Raw genomic sequence first — 19,101 nt, 5'->3', positions numbered from 1 at the left:
GTCACCAGTCCATCACAGGGCAACACAGAGACAAACAGAACGAACAACCATTCATGCCCAAACTCACACCTAAGGAGAATTTAGAGAAGCCAATTAACCTAACAGTCATGTTTTTAGACTGTGGGAGAAAGCCTGAGTACCCGGAGAGTACATGTAAACTCCATGCAGAAAGACCCTGGGCTGGGAATCGAACCCATAACCTTCTTGCTGCAAGGCAGCAGTACTGTACTGAGCAGATATTTTTAATTGAATGTTACAGTAGGAAGCATCTTGAGTTTAAGTGAGGACACAGGTATGCACAGGGAGAACATCCAGAATTAAAAACCCATAAGAGGCTACGACCTTCCTGATGCAAGGAGACAGCATCACACAGCCCATCTGATAAATTATTTAGATGCATTTAACTGCATAAAAACACAAATTACTGTTCTAGTTTATGTTTATTTTAGATTCCTATATTTAATCGTATAAAAGCTTCAATGCTAACTATAAGAATACTTTCTCTGTAAGGTTCTGACTAAATAAAAGCTTTGATTTGGGTGGAGGATGAGATGCATCTTTCTGGGTTTATAAAAGGGATAAAATTTATCTTAGAAGGTTGAAATGCCTCAATCCATTGTTCTTTAAAGGCATTTAATTTGCTTATTGCGATCCATATAAGAGTAACATTGGCCATGAAACGGAAAAGATTCTACTCTGTTGACAAGATCCAGAAGTGCTTAAAATAAAAAGACATTTAGTTGCACATGGGCATTAAAACTGTGCATGCAGAAAGTCTGCAGACATGAAGCGTGACCGTGAGCTGACAGTAGCAGGCATGCATTTAATTTGCAGATTGCGATCCATATCAGTATAACATTGGCCATGAAATGGAAAAGATTCTACTCTGTAAACAAGATCCACAAATGGTATTTACTGCATTTTGCACCATATCTGTTTTATCATTTTATTATTTTTGCACTGCTCTGAACCTTCTACATCAATGCCCTTTTTTGCACCATGTCTCTCCCACGCGGTGTACATTTGATCACTGCTGCACTTTATGAATTGAAATGTTCTTTTTACTGCTAAGGTGCTGCTCATTTACAGTTAGAAAGCTGTATAAATGAAACTTTGTTTTATATACACTGTGTATACACAATAAAAATAAAGTTTGTCTGAGACTAAGTCTTAAAATAAAAACACGTTAAGTTGCATATATGCATAAAAACTGTGCATGCAGAAAGTTTAGACATGAAGCATGAGCTGACAGTAGCAGGCATGCAGCTAAAACCTGATTACATAACTCTACAACTTTAAGGCCATCTAACAGCAAGAGCACTCAGAGTTTAGTCCTGATCAGCCTGATAAAAGCCACACAGCAGACTTGTTTCAGGGGTTGATTCAGGACAGAAGCCACAGAGGTCAGCTGGATGAGAAGCAGTGAGATGGACCACAGTGGCACAGAATCATAGATAAAAGGAGAAGTTGAATAATGAACCGATAATGGAAGGGTGTATGGCTTGCTGGGTGGGAGGATGATTATCATCATTATAATGCGAGATACTCTCTAATCAGGAGAGGAGTGAGATCGTTGCTGAAAGAACTGCGTCGACAAATATGGTCCTGATAAAACAAGATGTGTTGGAGATTTAGCTCTCTGAAGTATCTGAACTCACATGCAGTATATGCAGCAGAGATTGGCCTAGTTATCAGTGTTTATCTAGCAGCAATAGTACACAGTGTCCTTATTATAACAGAAGTCCTTTATATAGATCTGGAAGATAAGATTTCTGTTTGGGGAACTGAACTGTTTAAATAAAGCAGGTAAACTGTGATCTGGACGCAGAGAACTGAAATGAAGGATGTTTTTATGGTTTCATTTAGAACGGTGATGAATAGTTCTGGGTGAGATTAATCTTGAATTAGACCGGGCAGAGTTATTTTAAACTTAATCCTAATTTTCCCTTTTTCTTTACTAAAATCCTGATTTTTTTTGCTGTAGCCTCAAGCAAAATTTACCTGTTTCTCCAAGGATTAATTAAATCCATCACAGCTTCTCCTCTGCCCCATGATTGAAACAAGTTTCCTGCTGTCATCAGGCGGGTACGGATGAAGCATGAGTTGGATTCACTTTGTCGGCAATTACCCAGATTTGTTCTGGTTCTGAGATATATGTTTGAAAACGGTCCAATATGCAGCCATGGGGGAAAAGAAAATGAAGTACACCCTAACTGCTTCTACAAGGTTTAAGAGTCAAAGCAGCAGCCAGGTGCTGTAAATTTGAAATAATCTGAAAAGAAAGGATTAAATACAAAAGGCTTCAAATTTTTTCTTTCTCAAGTTAAGGGGAAAATAAAAAATTCACATAAATGGTTACTTTGGTTTCAAAGCTTGAAGATATGGGTAGAAAGTCCTTGATTTTGGTGTTTTTAACCAGACAACTACCTTTAGTTCTTTAAGGGCTTCTCTCTTGTGATTCATTTTGAAGCAGCTTGCCCACCTCTGCACCTTCAGGGTTCAATCATGTCCAGAGTAATATCTCTCATGAATCACAGCACTCAGAGACGCTCTGCCGAATCCAGACTTTGTGAACCTGTTGTGCACTTTGCTGCATCTGCCCTCAAACTGCACCTGATGAAACGTTTCCACAGCATCCTCACTGCTAGTTTCTTCCTCTCCTTCTCACTCCTGATCTCATCCTCCCACCTTTCTGCTTCCTCCCTTCGCTCTGTTGCATTTTCACGCAGCAGCTCTGTACAACGGGGTTTCCATAGCAACACTCATCGACGTGCAGCAGGTCACCGTGTCAGGAGGGAATGAGCGTTCCTCCCCTCCATTGGCTGCCTGGTCAGTTAAATCTAGCTGTGATTGGATGGCTGGAACTTCCGGGTTGGTGGTGTTTACTGAGACGAAGAGCTAAGCTGACTGATTACCAACACCACACACAGAGGCACAGGGAGGCGGGGGGGTAGATAAATGAAAAGACAGCGCAGATTTAGTAATCACTTTAGCGGGAAATGGAGTCACAAAAAGAGATTACAGCTGTCATTGTGTACAACAGTGGTTTCTGCTTCAGATTACAGCTGATGTAGCTGTTTGGAATAGCTAAATGCCCTCATAGTGCAAACAGAAACTCATTTTAAAACAAAATGCTGGAAGAAAACAAGCGACAACATCTGGCTATCTGTAGATACTTGAAATGCTTGGCTTTGTTGCATCTCAGAACTCCAACAAAGCTTCAACTAAACAACACCAGCTCTCTGAAGGTCATGTGACCTCTAGATCCTTTTGTCGTATTAGTGACTTTCCAATTACAGTCAGAAGTTTATGAGAAATATGTTAAAGGCAAACTTTTCGTATCCAATTTCATGATTTTAATTATTAGTTTTAGATTTTTGTTATTCTATAGGGGATAGATTATACTATAGTCTGCAAAGGTCCATAGCGGGTCATTATTTTATACACCATGGCTCGTTGTTCCCTAAATGGCACCAATAAAAACCATGCAGGGCTTAATGTAACTGTCAAAAACTAAACTTCAAAATGGAAAAAAGGAATTTTGACCTTGCAGAATTGTTTAAACTTAACCAAGTTTTAAGGTTATAATCATTAAAAGTTTAATCTCCCACAACAACTCTGTCAAATTTGAACCCTGACTTTTACTAGGCCGCTCTAAAAACGTACTGCAAGGGTCAATTATAAACACAATTAGATAAGAAAATAAAATAATTCACTTTTCAACCCTTCGAACCAATATAAATTATATGACCGCAAATTCATTGGGGTTGTGTATGTTTTTTTCTGTGTATCCCTCTCTCACTACTATCTTACGCGTTTCCATGTTGGAGGGATTTGCTCTCCACCTGCAGATTCTTCAACTAGTATAATTCCATTTACAAAGCCATTTTGATTATTATAAACCTGATGTTAAAGGTTTATGATAAAGGTTCCAATGATTTTTAGGAAAAACCCATTGGTTCCATTTGGAACCAAAAAAATGGTTTCAAAAGGTTTATAAAGTATAAACCTTTTGGAAGCATTTTTTTTTACATTTTGAATGAACATATTTGACCCTGTATGTATATTATAGATTGTGTTTCAGTAGCAGCAAGTAGATTTTAGTTCAGCTGTACAAAGCAGTAGACTGTGTAGGAGAAAGGTGAAGCAGAAGGTTAAGGAATAGTTGAACAGATCTAGACACATGTGAGGATTTAATTGTGACATAGCGACTCATACAAGAGAGAACGTTTAGGGGATGTTTGTTGTATAAAGATTAATAAAGGGCTGAAAATGTTTCGATTTTCATTTGGAGAAATAAGACTGAATAAAAAAAAGGGACGGTTCAGGTTGAGATGATGATAAGTGATGCATCCACGTTTAATTTCCCTTTAATATCAATTGAATATTTTGAATTGGAATAAAAGTTTCTCATAATAAAATGCACAAATATAAACTGACAAATAAGCAACACAAGCATATTACAAACAAGCTGGTAAACAAACACTGAAAACAACAGATAAAATCTGAATATTTTCACCCGTCCTCCACCGCATAAAGCTCAACATCCTGATCTTAATGCAAAAAGAAATGAGGTGGTTTGAAAACCGAGACGAGTTTAAAAGGATTCAACGGGGTCAAATGTAGAAAATTTGTCAGCTTCACCCCCACCCAACGAGTTGCAGTTGTGTTCTGATCCACGTCCCTAGCTTAAAATAATCCTCTGAGGATACAGCCTTGGTCACAGAAAGATCTGTGCCTTTGTGCTGCTTCTCAGTCTGAATGATGACTAATTCCTTTATTCTTCTCCAGTTTATCCTCTTAACCACTTTACCCGGTACAGATCGGATTCTCAACTCCAGGAAATTGGCACATTTCCGGAAGCTGACCTCTTTGCTTTCCATGCAGTTTGGAGGTTCAGCTGCTTCCCTTCGGGCATTGTCTTATTCTTCATACATACATGTACAACTGTTGCTCCTGCATGTAGTCTGTTGTAGTTGTAGTTGGTTTTAGCCACGAGCTCCAGATGTTCGTCCATCACTGCATTTTTGACTGTTTAACTTTTGTCTCATCTACTAGGACCAAAGTTTTAAAGAACAGGTTGGACTTCTGGAATAATAAACAGAAAACAGACACTACTTTATGCTCTAAAACTGTTAAGAATTTGACTGATTTAAGCATGAAACCCCCAAAAATGAATTACGATGATAGAAATAGCCACATTTCACAATCAATATGATAATTTCATCCAAACTTACATAATATTAGAGTTTGTCATTCGATTTATTTAACGTTAAAAATAAAATGTTTCTCCACCCTTTTAATTCATGATAAAACATAAATTAAAAATATTTTTTTTTAAAGAATTTGAATTTTTATTTCAGGAAATAATATAAAATAAAGCAAATTATATTCAAGAGGCATAACTAAGTAGGATGATTCTGAAATACTAAAAAGATTAAAGTAAGAAATATATTGAAATAATTAGAAAAATAGAATTAATATATAATATGACAACTTTTTGTTAAAATAATAAAAAAAACAAAACAATAAAGCATTAATCAGTCATCTAATACTGATCGATAAATGCAGAGTAAAATTCAGAGTTTCATATTTTATAAAATAAATATTGTGTGTTTCATACTGTAATAAATCATTGTATCTACTTATTTATGCAAATCATTTCACCATCTTATTTTAGTTTTTTTGGCATTTTTTCCCCCTCCATGCTTCATAAGCTGATCCCCTTCCTTACTTACCGCAATTATTTTCTTCTTATATTTTAATAATGATTCTTTTGGGTTAGTGTGGGTTAAACAGAGAAAAGAAAAAGATATCAAAAGCATCCTGACTGTGCTGCTATGGGTTTTTGTTGTGAAATTTCAGAGTAGATTTTTAATCCCCAAACAGAAATCTGAGAGACTCAGATAGAAAAAAAAAGGGCCCATGCAAAAGCTCTTAAACGGATAAAAGACTCTAACACGCAGGCAGAGGTTTAGCTTTAGACTGACCTTCCCGCCTTTTAGTTGTCAGCCACAGTTTGTCTGACCACACATATTTTTCTATGCTAGTCTGACAGAGGTTGTACATGTTTTCAACTACTTCTCTGAGTGAGAAAAGTAATCCCTCAGGTACAGAGGTGACACATAATTTCATAAAAACCAAACAGCTGTAGAACTGCCGTCTTTAACATCTTTATTTATGAATTTGTTGCAAGATGAGTAAGAGTTTGAAAAATAAAAGAGGTGTCAGCAAAGTTATTTGGATTGTGTTGTGATGCTCTAGTTTTTCTTGCCAATCCTAATCCTCACCTCGTCCACTATCACTGCTGGTCTGCAGAGTTGAGCTTATGTAACATTTGTTTGATGTCTATAGTGAGGATTAGCAGAGCAGTCTGAAACATGAAAAAATCCAGATCTTTATCCTTGGAGCTTGGCTTATGCCTCTGCTGAATCAGGAACAAAATGGACATATAAAATTAGGGAGTATATGAGGTTTTTCTTTTTTTCTTCCATGCTGTTTAAAACTGGACCTTTAAGACAAACAGTTTAAAATCACTGCAGGGGTATTCACACTGTTATGTATAACCACAGATGTTAATGCATTTATGTGACAGCTCAACAATCAAACTAAGGTTTACTGACCCTTTGACAAACAGCTTAATCTTAGGCAGACTTTGTAACTGTTCTTATTTGTTACTGAGTTCCAGACTTTGAATATACCGTTCTAACACCAGATTTTGATCTGAATAATCAGGCAGCCTGTTTTGGGTCATTGTCCTGCCATAAGGTAAACCTGCACCCTAGTCCCAGGTCTTCTGAGGCTACTTTGACCTACCTATTTACTTTAGGAAACTGTTGCTGACTTCTTCTCTTGTTTCTTGAAAACATTTCTCCTCTCATTCAACAACTTCCAAGAATTTCAAAGAGGTTAAAATCGCCAATGAACAAAATAATAAGACAGAATTTACTACCATTTTCAGAAGTAAAAAACTCATTTGGACCAGAGTTGAAATGCCAAGGTGCCATCTACAGAAACTTTTACATCTGAAGGATTTGCTTCAAGGTTTGTCCCGTATTTAGCTTCATGCCTCTAATAATCAAAATAAAATAAAAAAAACCCAGTATCCTTGCTGAAGAAAAGCATCCTCAAAGCGTGATGCTGCCTCTGCCATGTTACTCTGCGGGGAACCTGTTGGAACTCAATGGTTCTCTCACTAGAGCTGTGGATTCTCATACTGTAGCTCCTCTTAGTTGCTTGTTAGTGTTTAAGTCCAAGTGGACATCCATGTAGGTCTGCAGTTGGTTGATCTTTTCTATGATCCGTTAATGGAATGAACAGAGCTTTGGAAGATGTTTAAAGCTTTAATTTTGCTTTATAACCTACTTTAAAACTGTCTAAAATTTTCCCCCTGACCTGTCTGCTGGGTTTCATGGTCTTTATGATGCTGTTTGTTCATAATGTTCTCTAAACTGAACAATACACTGTTTGGCTAGAGGCTGCACTTTCTGAAGTTGTGTTGGGGGAAGGCTTTGAAATAAACGACACCCTCATTTAACAGTGAATCAAAGCTGTATTTCAAGATTTTGACAGGTTGTGTTTTTTGGTATGGCCTCCTCACGAGTTAAACAAAGCCCATCAGGGACAGATGGTCTTTAACTCAGAAACAGAAAGCGTGCTTGTTAAAGGCACATTTATGAACCAAGCCAGGGGGCTGGTGCATGATCCAAACCCAATGATGCTTCTGCAGCCTTCATCTCACCGCCTTTAGTGTTTTTGACCCATATGATTAAGAAGTGCTTTGCGCTGGCCCCCCTTTACAGAAATTTGTAAAATTGTTTTGGCGTGCGAGCTGTGAAGCAGATTCTTCCAACAACTGTACGGGCCCGGGGATGAATCCTTGTCACATCTAAAAAAGCCTTTTTGTATCAGTGGAGCAGTGACAATTTCAGAGGTGTGTTAGAGGTGGGATATAATGCAGCATTTCTGTGTTGTTAGGTAACATGTTCCAAATGTTCTTAACATTTTTTAATCGCTCCAAATATTTTTCCCTTAAAAAATTTGGAAAGATTGAAATAATCTGCTCCTAAACAGCTCCTTCCTCATTTTTCAGCACCACGGAGAGCGCCAGCAGTCTGTTGAAACGCAGCCTGGTGCCCCACTGAATATTTCATTTACTCAGGCGTTTCAGACTGAGGCTTGTAAACGCTTCCAAGAAACCATGAAAAACAAAAGCCCACACGCTGCTTCACATATATTCACTCATTTGCACTTTCCACTGGCAGCTTATAAGGTACACTTGGCTTTAAGTAACACCGTGTGCAGCACAGAAACCCCCATTATAGTTAGAGAGCTGCATGGTTAAGTATCTAAGCTTTGTTTTAAAGCCCTTCACATAAATAATTCAGAAGTTCGAATTGTTTTGGTTAAATCACTTTTTTCACCTGCCCACATCTGTATTTGTCTCAATTAAATACACTTTTCTGCTGAATTTTACCTTGTGAACTATTTCTAAAGATATTATTGCAGCTAATGGAAATCTGAACATCTAACTTCTCTAACATAGCCTTTTTAATCATGTATGAGCCTGTAAAAATGATGAGTCACTCGTTGCTCTGGTTCTTCATGCCCTTTCTGGAAAGTAGCGGTATGAGGAAGTTCACGCCACCAACATCATAAGAATAAGAATACAAAAAAGCTTCTGATTGAAAACCGAAAGGGCATATGAAAGAACTCTTAAACTAATAGTTGAACCATTCAAATGTAATTTTTGGAGATATTACAAGTTTAAGAAATCATCCAATTCCAGATTTAGAGACCTTTGTCGATTAGACAAACAATCAACAAGCCCATGTTGCTGGAACAGTCTTTCTATTACCCACGCAACTTAGAGCTACTTAACTATAATATTTAAAGATTAGACCATTTCTGTCCAATCTGCCCTCTGGTTGTATATCTACATAGAAACAGCCTCTTAAAGCTTAGCCTTTATTTTTATTGAATTATTTTTTAATCCTTAAGAAAGAAAACACAATGTCTTTATTTCTTTGAATAGAAACAGTGATCCAAATTTGGTTGTAACAAAAAACATTGTTTGGTGTGAAGGGGATGTGGATAATCCAGGTCTGGAAAGTAAAAGCCAGTACAGAGATTTGTTCCAACCATTTGCAGCTTCGCCACAAAGACAGGAACTAATCACCTGGTTAAGTGAACAGGGTAAAGGAAACTGATCCACTGTGTTTATGGATGTCAGTAGTAATCCTCATCAGCTCCTCATCAGTGCATGCATGACACGTAGCTCCATGTCTTAATCCAACATGATAATCTCACTGCAAAATTATCTAAAAAGTGACTAAAAATGTATTAAAAAGTATGTTTGCCCTTAATTTGAGTATGTAAATAAGATGATCTGCCAACCAAATAAGTATTTTTATCCTTAAAATAAGATAATCAAATATTATGCAGTTGAAATAAGAAACTGTTCTTGATTTTTTTATTTTTTTTTTATTTAAATTGTCTTATTCTATTGGCAACTTATGTTAAGAAAAATTGACCTACTAAGATTTTAATGTTTTTGCAGTGGTCGAAATTTTGCCATCCCTCCTGACCACGGAATTACTTTAAAAATGCAATTTGATGAGAAATAATTTCTCCACTGGTTGAGAAAAAGTACAACATGCCATTCTTAAAAACTTTTACAACACGTTAAAAACAATGAATTACTGAGGTGAGCCACACTGCTGTGTTTTCACCGTTTTCTGTTCACATCTGCTTCTACAAAGGTATTTTGTTGGTACTGAAATCTATCGAGTTGCCAAAAGAAACTAGATCTGTAGAATTAAAAAGGACCCCGCATAAGTTTGACTTTTGTGGTAGGTGTGCAAGAGGGAAACCATGGTTGATTCTAGACAGGGGCCATTACCTCTGTAGAACTAGCCCTGGCCCTTGTTATGACCCGGCTCTAAAGAGATAATGCTAAGCAAATTTATTATGATGATATGCACAGGCACAAAAACCATAACTGGACCAATTTTATCAGACAGCTTCAGATTTTTTGTCAGAATATCAACCTCCCCAGACCACTCAGGTCTCCTAGTTTCTGCCTACTCTGTACACCCAGAACTAGAACTGAACATGGAGAAGCAGCATTTAGCTCCAATGCTCCATTTATCGGCAACAAACTCCCAGAAGACTTTAAAAGTGCCTAAAGTCTGAGTTCTTTTAAGTGAAAGTTAAAACCCCATTTGTTTAGAGTAAGTCAAACTGCTAATTGAGGTTTTGTGAGTTTAAGTTTGTGGTCCAACTGTTTTATTTGCTTCACTACCTGCTTTTATCATTTTTTTTTTATTATTTTTACTCAATTTTATTCCTTTATCTATCTTTTTATGTAACAAAAATATATAGCATATAAAGCACTTTGAACTGCATTTGTAGTGAATTATACTATATAAATAAACTTGCCTTCCATCTTTTTTAGATTTTATTGCTATTTTGTTGATTGGATCATAGTTTATATACAGCTAGCAGCATCAGACCTGCATGTGACAATGGATGTGTTAAACAATGAACCATTTCCCTTTCTTTTTTTTTGTGTTTGTTTAGTTGATTTTATCATTATTTCACTGTGTTTGCCTATGAAACAAAAGGAAAAAAAACAAAAAAACTGGCCCCACCTTAGTAAATTTGGGTCAGGCTGATTTTGACCAAAGAGAGCTTAGATGAAGACACGAACATTGTTTGTTAAAGACTGGTGTGTGGCTAAAGAAGCATTTCACTGAAGGTGAAACTTAGAAGCTAAAGAGAGAAAAAGAAAATACCAGCTAGAGCAGAGTGTCCTAACTTTTTTTAAACTCAAAAGCACACATTTTTGTATTTTACTAGTCCGATGTGGTCAGTTTTATTTAAGAGCAATGACAACATTTTTCTTCCTTGAAAAATGGAAGAAAAATGGAGACCTACATGTGAGTACCGGTTATTTGTTCAGGTGTCCAGATTATGGTTTTAACAATGACTGAATATGTTGGAAAACTCCGTAGCATGAAGATACTGTGACTTTGCAGATTGTTCTTATGATTTTATTGTTATGTGCTATGCTTTCTCTATTTGAATGTTTTACATTGATTTACTGAGCAAATAGAGATAAAACTGGTTTGAACATAAACCATAAAACTTTAAAAGTCTTATTCTTTCAGAGGATGGCCATTGTTACATATAGTAGCAGATTTGATTTCCTTGACAACATTTTCTGTTTTTACAACACTGACAGTTCTTAAGTTGTGTATTTGAAAATACAATGTTAATTGTGATTTTCTTTTGTAAATGGAGAATCCTCTTATGGATTAAAAGATCAGCAGATTTAAAGTTCTAATAAGTTATTAATTGTCACAAAAAGAGTAACTACATTATTCATCGTAAAGCTGACAACCAGAGCAGAATTGCTCCCCTTAGCACCGCTGCTAATCATTTTCCAAAGTTAATATTTTTTCTTTGAAAAAGAGCATTTCCCGTCCTGGGCTTTTATTCATGAAGTGGAAAGAGGACACCTGCAGACGGTCCCTTTAAATGCAGATTCTTTAGAAATATTGGTCTGATAGAAAACAACCCACTGATCCCAGAAATAGTCCTTTTCACTTTGATGCATTTTAGAGGCACCAGCTGAAACCAGGGATAAATTTAATCAGATTAAAGGTGCAGCAGCAAACAGCAAAACATGCAGGCATATTCTAAGAGTTCAGAGCTTTGGGACAGCATGTCTGCTTGTGTGTGGATATCATGGTGGATAAAAAAAATGACTAGTGCTGGGTGGATGGAGCAAAAATAATAAGACATTTTTTTGGCTAAGTGGCAATATACAATATTTATCTTTTACTTTTACACTTTTACTTTCAATTGTCATGCAGCACCACCATGAATAAAGTGTATTTAGGCCTAAGCTAAGAAAGTATACAGCTTTAATATTCACCCAGGTCTAAATCAGGTCTAATTGAAGCTCCAGATTGAAGGCGCTCAGATTGAACCTCCTAACTCTGTAGCAAGTGATAAACTGAGCACGACGTGTGCAGCTTGGATAATAATCAACTTTTGATAAAACCGCTGTAGTCCCCTCATTTCGAGTTGTTGTGACATATGCTAAACTCAGGCCAGTTTTTTTTTAACCTCCTTTGCTGAAAGCATTCTTTCTTGCCATCATAATGTTTGCATGTCTGCTACTTGCATGCAAACACTAGAATATTTGCCTTACTTTACACCCATGCTTGTGCAAACACCAGGAGGAACCCAATATTTATCATTAGGGCTATTTTCCCCCTGTTCTCCAAAATCACACTTCTGGATTTAGCACCAAATACAACCGTGTATTTAATGTGAAAAAGTGAATCTGCAACTTGCCTTTTTATGTTATAGCTTTATATTATTTTCTCTTTCTCCACGATATTCCAATAAAGGGGACAATGTTTCAACCTAAGTACGTTTAAAAAATACATTACTGTTTAAGAGAACTTAATTAAATTTATAATGCTTTACACAAACTTCAAACTGTTTGATTCAGGATGCTGCATCTGCCTGTTAGGATGTGAATATGCCTAATTCAGTTTATAAAAAGGGCAAAAAGCAGTCAGGGCAATGAACTTTCACTTTTGGTGCTAATTCTATGAACACATATAGTACATAGGCAGATATTAATTTAAAGGAAACATATGATGGAATTGTTTATTTTTTTTGTGTCTTAGGTTTTGTGTTGCTGCATCTTTTCTTTGCTTTTCAATCCTAGGGCCCAACATAGACCCCCCCCCCAACCACACACACAAACCAACATGCCCAAGTTACAACTGTCCTGCCCTACTCTTCTTTTATCCTAGTTGTTCCCTTTGCCTCTTTGCTCAGCTTCAGCATTAAAGCAGCCATTTCATAAAATCTCATTAAGCTGTTGCACATGTATGTCTGTGTGTGTGTTTGAGTGCAGTGTCTGATCTGTCTCTCATATGGTCATACAGCTGTTTGCTGACATGATTACAAAGGCCTGACCAGATGTGTTGCCCATCTGTCTCTGACACAGGTTCTGTGTTTGTGTGGGTTTGTCTCTGTGTGTGTGTTCATGTTTGGGGATGAGAGGAAGCGCAGCCTCCCAATGATTGGGCCAGCTTTAAAGTTAACACCACTTCATGCGTTTAAAAGTCTCATGCCTGCTGCATGACAGCGTAACTCAAAGTGAGATTGGCTTCGAAGGTTCGCTCCATTCACCCATTCCCATTTTCTCTGGTACTCGAGCCCACAAGGGAACCATTTGTGCGTGTTTTGCGATGGAGACGGAGAACGTGGTTGCTGTCCTTATATGGTCATGTAGTCGTGCTGGAGTGAGCGCGTTTGCTACAGAATGAATCAGAGTGCTGTTACATCAGAGAGGTCTGGCAGGAGGGATGGATCACTTGCTCTCCGATTGGAACACACACTTCCGCTGCAGAGTGTGTGTGAGAGAGAGTACAACCACAAACACATATACACACTCACTCAGATGGCCTACTTTCCAGCAATATAGAGATGCAGGGATTGTTATGCAGCAAGGAATGCTGCGTGATGGTGTGAATGAAGGGGGTATGACAACAGGAACACAGTCTTCTGTAATAAAGTCTGAACTTTACACATAAACCTGTAAAACTGAGTAAAAAAAACTGCCTTCCCTTTTATACTGTAGGACTCTCTGTTTATGTTTTATATTTAACAGATATTATGTTTCTTTAAAAAAAAACATGATAGAGTGCATGTATCATGATGCCTTTAAATGATACCGTAGTAAGCCTAAAGTTATAGAGCCTTGACTTATTGTAATATAAAATAAACCATTGACAGAATTTATTTTGGTTAAAAAAACCCATTTATTATTTTGCATTTTTGTTATAAAAGAAATATTTTAAGAATGAAGTCACAAAATGAACTCGCAGGCATCTATAAAACATGTCCAACTGATCTATTAACTTCCGCCACTCACTTATTGATATCTTAGATCTTTTCTTCTGATTTTCCCATGATGTCACTAAATGAAGCGATGAGTTTTTAGGTGCCTTAAACCAATGGAATTCTGTTTCACACAAATGTTGTAAATTAACCTCTCAGAAGCCAATCAAGCCAAGACATCTTCATATTTATTTTTCCAAATAGTTTAAAGGCACGGTACTCTTAGTGGATAAACGTTTTAATTTAAAGACTTTAAATAAAATGGTTTTGATAATTTTGTCAGTGAGAAAGAAATGGCTTATTGTCCTATTAAGTTTGGAGTAAATTCAAGTGCAGCTCCAAAAGTCATAGAATTATATATTACATAGAGAGAGCAAAATTTCAGGCCACTTACATATAATGAAAAGCCTAAATCCAGTGTTTCCAAAAAATTAACTTTATTAATAATCGGTTTAAAAGTGATTCTTTAAAGAAAGTAATATCTAAGCTTTCAATACTTGGGGCTCTTTTTGCATGAATCACTGCAGCGAAGCATGAAGGTGATCGGCCTGTGAGTCTACAGAGGTTTTCATGAAGCCCAGCTGCCTTCAGCTCATCTTCGTGTTGCTTCGGGTATCTCTCGTCTTTGTTTAACAGTAGCCCATAGATTCTTCATTGGGTCAGGTCAGGCTATAGCTTGATGCCAAGTCCAGTGCAGTAACACCATGGTTGATAACCCAGGATTTGTCACTGAATGGTGCCAACTCCTGCTGGCACCTTTCCTGAATGTGTGACTGGATGTTGACAACAAACAGCCTGAATCTGTAAACCCCAACAGCAGACATTGAACTCGCTAATGAACACAAACTGGCCCAAATGACCTTAAAAGATGCTTAATGAACAAAAATAAAAAAGAAATAAAAAAGATGTTCAAGATTTTCTGCAGAAAAGTATGACAAATGATCAACGTCCTGCAACCAAACACTTATCTTTTTTAAAAGGCCAATGTTGTTTATTTGACATCAGTGTAAGATATGATAAGATAAGATAAGATAAGATACGATAAGATAAGATAAGATAAGATAAGATAAGATAAGATAAGATAAGATAAGATAAGATAAGATAAGATAAGATAAGAAGATAGCAGCTGTCAAATCTTTTTTGGGCTGATCTTTAGTATTATATATCTTTCTGTTCTTCCATTTACATCATTAAAATAGCACATTGGTAAGAAATGTTACACAAGTCTCAATTGAAGTAAAAATAGACATTTATTAACAAATTTATATATATATATAAAAAAAACACATTAACAATGGATAGCAAAGGGAGAGAGTGGCAATTTATGCGCTTTATGTGAACTTGAAGCATAGCTGCTGAATGCACTGATTAATCAGCAAACACATGCACTTATTGGCTGATACAAGAAACAAACACTAAAATCACCCATAAATATCAGCTGGCCAATACTGGTGGTACTAGGTTAAATTTACAAGGAGTCCAAGGTGTTTTCATTAGGTGGACACGAAAGCATGAAACAACAAAAACAGCAAAAGTTTATCATTTAAAATGTATTAAGAGTAGCAGCAAAAAAAAACTACTTATGGTTCGGTTTTAAATAAAGGGAAATTTCCTCCTCATTTAGTATAATTTAATGTTGCTTTGCCTTTAAATTTGTAGTTTTTGGATAATTTTTTAAAATTGTATTCACCTAAGACAAATAAATATCCACTGAAAGATAAAATAACCCTGTTCTTGTGACATTATGTCATTGTACATTTATAAAGCAGGAATGTTACATATTTTTAATTCCAAAAAAGTTTGTTTTCGAGTTTGAAGCTGCTTCATTTTCCATCCTGGAAGATTTTTAAATTGAAAATGTGAAAAAAGCTTCCTGGGTGGGAAGAGAAACATCTTCAAAATTGAAAACTAAGTCCAGCGGATTGTTTTTTTTTTTTTTTTTTGCTTTTTTTGGAATGACTATGACCTGGATGACTGAGAATCTTCATCAGGATACATATTTTTTTTTACTTATTTTAACTTTTAATCAAATCAGAATTAGAAGTCAAGCTGATAAATTCAGTATTTGTATTAATTCTTTGGTTCAAAATAACTTTGAGCAGATGAAAAACTGTCATCCTATTTCAATATGACTTAGTTTAGTAAGCTATTAGTCACTTTGTCTGTTCACATGCATTCCGTTATTAGAATTCTGTATTAACAGGGGACAAGACCGGTTCAACAGGGGCTCTGACCCTTGTTGGCCCCTGTCTAGAACTGTCCATGCTGAGTGATATATTTAAAACAGACCTGTAACAAAGCAATCCTTTTTTGGTAAAATTGGCTAGCTTTCCTTTTATTGCAGCTTTTTCATAAGGTTAGATTACAGTGTTTTATATTCAGGTCGTATCTCAGATCTGATCCGTGTCTGTTTCCCCCCCAGGAACTTTCCAGGGCCAGTGGGTCGGCGGGATGCGTCATGGCTACGGAGTCCGGCAGAGTGTCCCATACGGGATGGCGGCCGTCATCCGCTCACCTTTACGCACCTCCATAAACTCTCTCCGCTCCGGTTCAGAGCACAGCAATGGGACCGCTTTGTTGGACAGAAGCGGCGCGCTGGTTCCAGGTCAGCCCCCGGTTCCGGGAACTCTGACCACCAGCGTCTCCATGTGCAGCACGGGCAGCAGCGGCAGCAGCCCCGCAGTGTCCCGCGGAGGCTTCGTGCTGACGGCGCACAGCGAGGCTGAGCTGCTGAAGGGGAAGAGGAAAGGAGGCCTGTTTCGGAGGTCCATCCTGTCTGGGCTCAAGCTGAGGAAGTCTGAGTCCAGAAGTTCTCTGGCGTCACAGAGATCCAAACAGAGTTCGTTTAGGAGCGAGGCAGGGATGAGCACAGTTTCCTCAGCTGCTTCTGACATCAACTCCACCATCAGGTAACCATGCTGTATAAGTCATTAATAAAAAGTCCACCCCAAATAACTAGAATTATATTTAGCTTTGAATTAATGGTTAAGTTTTACATCCACACCTCAGACATGATGGTCACAATCATTTATGGAATGAATTTTGGTCCATTATTGTTGCAAACAAAGAACAAGAAATAATAATAATCATTAAAAAATAAATAAATAAAACATTTAAATCCAAATCTAGTTGTTGAGAGCAATTTGCTGTTTTCTCAGATTTTTCCTTTTTTGTTGTTTTTTTTTCTTCAAATTTATTTTTGCATATGCTCTTTTTCAAATTACAATATTCTTTTTTTTTTTTTTTTTTACAAATTTAAGATTTTTTCCAAATATTCCTTTTAACTCCTGTTCTTCAGATTGAGATTTACGTTGCATTCCTTTCAAACTGTGTTTCACATACGACCATTTCTTCACTTCTGGGAGCGGGTATTCCTCTGGAGTGACGCTTTTTTATTGCTCTGCATGAATTTTAGCAACACCATTGTATTGGTCACTGTGTGCGTCGAAAGCGAGCTTTTGTATTGGTTTTGAAGTGAAGAGAATGTTATTTTAGAAATGCAATTTGAAGAGGATGCAATAAAACTAAATCTAAGAAGAATTGCATTTTGTAAAAATGCAAATTGTAAAATTTCAAAATATGGAAATTGAAAAATAAATATAAGAAGAAAAACTCAGACAAATGTTACCCTTAAAACCCCCTTTTTAGAGCTCAATTTCTGGATTGCATTTTCTTTTTTACAAATGTGTTTTGGTTTTTTCCCCCTAATTTCTAAGTACAAAAGGCATGCAACAATGCTTTGCATGCACCAATAATGGAACAACATTCACTCTATTCATACATAAGCCAGTAGAGGCCTTTAGAGTAATTTCTGAATGACAACAGATTCTAAAATCCTCAATTCAAACTTCTTTATGTGAACACAAGTTAATCAGATGTATTGAGGCTTTGCAAGATTCCATATGAAGACTAAAAAACACTTCTTTAAGTTGAAAGGAAATAATTGGGATGTTCAGGGATGACCAAAGCATGCTGAGGATAGGAAACTGCAACACTAAAGTCACTGCTCACAGTGAAGACAGTTTTATATAAAAAGAGTCTGATATTGTGCAAAGTAAAAGCCGAAGCCTCTAGAAGGAATTTGAAACATCAAGCTCTACTAAATGTTGGAACACTATATTGGTAATACAATCGCAACGGCCAACAATATGTCCAGAGGAGTCAAAGTGAGGCCTTCTACATTAAGAGCACTGTGCCAACTCTTGAACACGGTGGTGGTAGCATTAGGGTGTGGGGCTGGTGAACTGCACAAAGTGGAGGAGATAATAAAGGAGGAATACATCCAAATTCTTTAGCTTCACTTCAAATCAAAAACTTACTGGTTGAAATCTAGACAAATGATCCAAAACACTCATCCTGAGCTGGTTAGAAAGGTTAAAGCAGGCTAACGTTAGGCCCTGAAATTAAACCTCTTGAAAATACAAGGACTATACTGGTCTATTTCTGGGAACAAACCAAATGGAATCTGCTCCTCCACTCCATTCAAGAGCAGTGGTGTGTCGGTTCTGGGCACATGTGCAATTATAAAATTTGTTCAATTTAAAAAAAAAACAAAAAAAAGTGGGGAGTTGCGGTCTAGTGGTTAGGGCATAGAGCTTTGAATCCTGAGGTTCTGAGTTCGAGCCCTGCACCCACAGGCTGCCGCTCTGGCTCTCTGAGCAAGACCCTTAACTCCACACTGCTCCCCGGGCGCCACACAATTTCAGCCCACTGCTCCAAAAAGGGATGGGTTAAATGCAGAAGAAAGTTTCTCCATTGTGAGATCAATATAGTTCAATTATTATTATGTTCGCATCTGTATGCATAGTTCAGAATCTCCGTAGATTAGAGAAAGTTCCGGTCTTTCCCTTCAGTTCTTGCTTTTAGAATCAATAAAAGTTTTTTCTTTATAATCTTCCACTTAAATGTGTCACGGCTCAGAACAGAGGACCCAGTATTTAAGGCAAGACAGACAGTGGGATTACTCAAATGTGTTCATTAGGAACTGGCGTATCGGAGTAGCGGCTAGACCACTTCTCAATTTCAATTCATTTTATTTGTATGGCGCCAATTCACAATACATGTCATCTCAAGGCACTTTACAGTTCACCAGATAATACAGTCAAATCGATTCAAAGTTTTCTATCTGAGGAAAACCAGTTGATTGTATTGACTCATTGACTCGAATGCAAT

The 19,101-nt window shown here is 37.0% G+C and overlaps 1 protein-coding gene across 1 annotated transcript in view; it reads left to right on the top strand.

Annotated features, from left to right (window-relative positions):
- jph3 (junctophilin 3) overlaps positions 1 to 19,101 on the top strand; it is a 52,533-nt gene that overhangs the window by 4,117 nt on the left and 29,315 nt on the right. Inside the window, exon 2 of the mRNA XM_015387210.1 lies at positions 16,352 to 16,838. Coding sequence (XP_015242696.1) covers positions 16,352 to 16,838 — 487 coding nt within the window. The remainder of the gene's footprint in view (positions 1 to 16,351; positions 16,839 to 19,101) is intronic.

The sequence above is a fragment of the Cyprinodon variegatus genome, unplaced genomic scaffold, assembly GCF_000732505.1.
Source record: "Cyprinodon variegatus isolate N-32 unplaced genomic scaffold, C_variegatus-1.0 Scaffold388, whole genome shotgun sequence".
Classification (NCBI taxonomy): domain Eukaryota; kingdom Metazoa; phylum Chordata; class Actinopteri; order Cyprinodontiformes; family Cyprinodontidae; genus Cyprinodon; species Cyprinodon variegatus.
The sequence above is the reverse complement of the archived record's forward strand: the minus strand, read 5'-3'. Positions and strand labels throughout refer to the sequence as shown.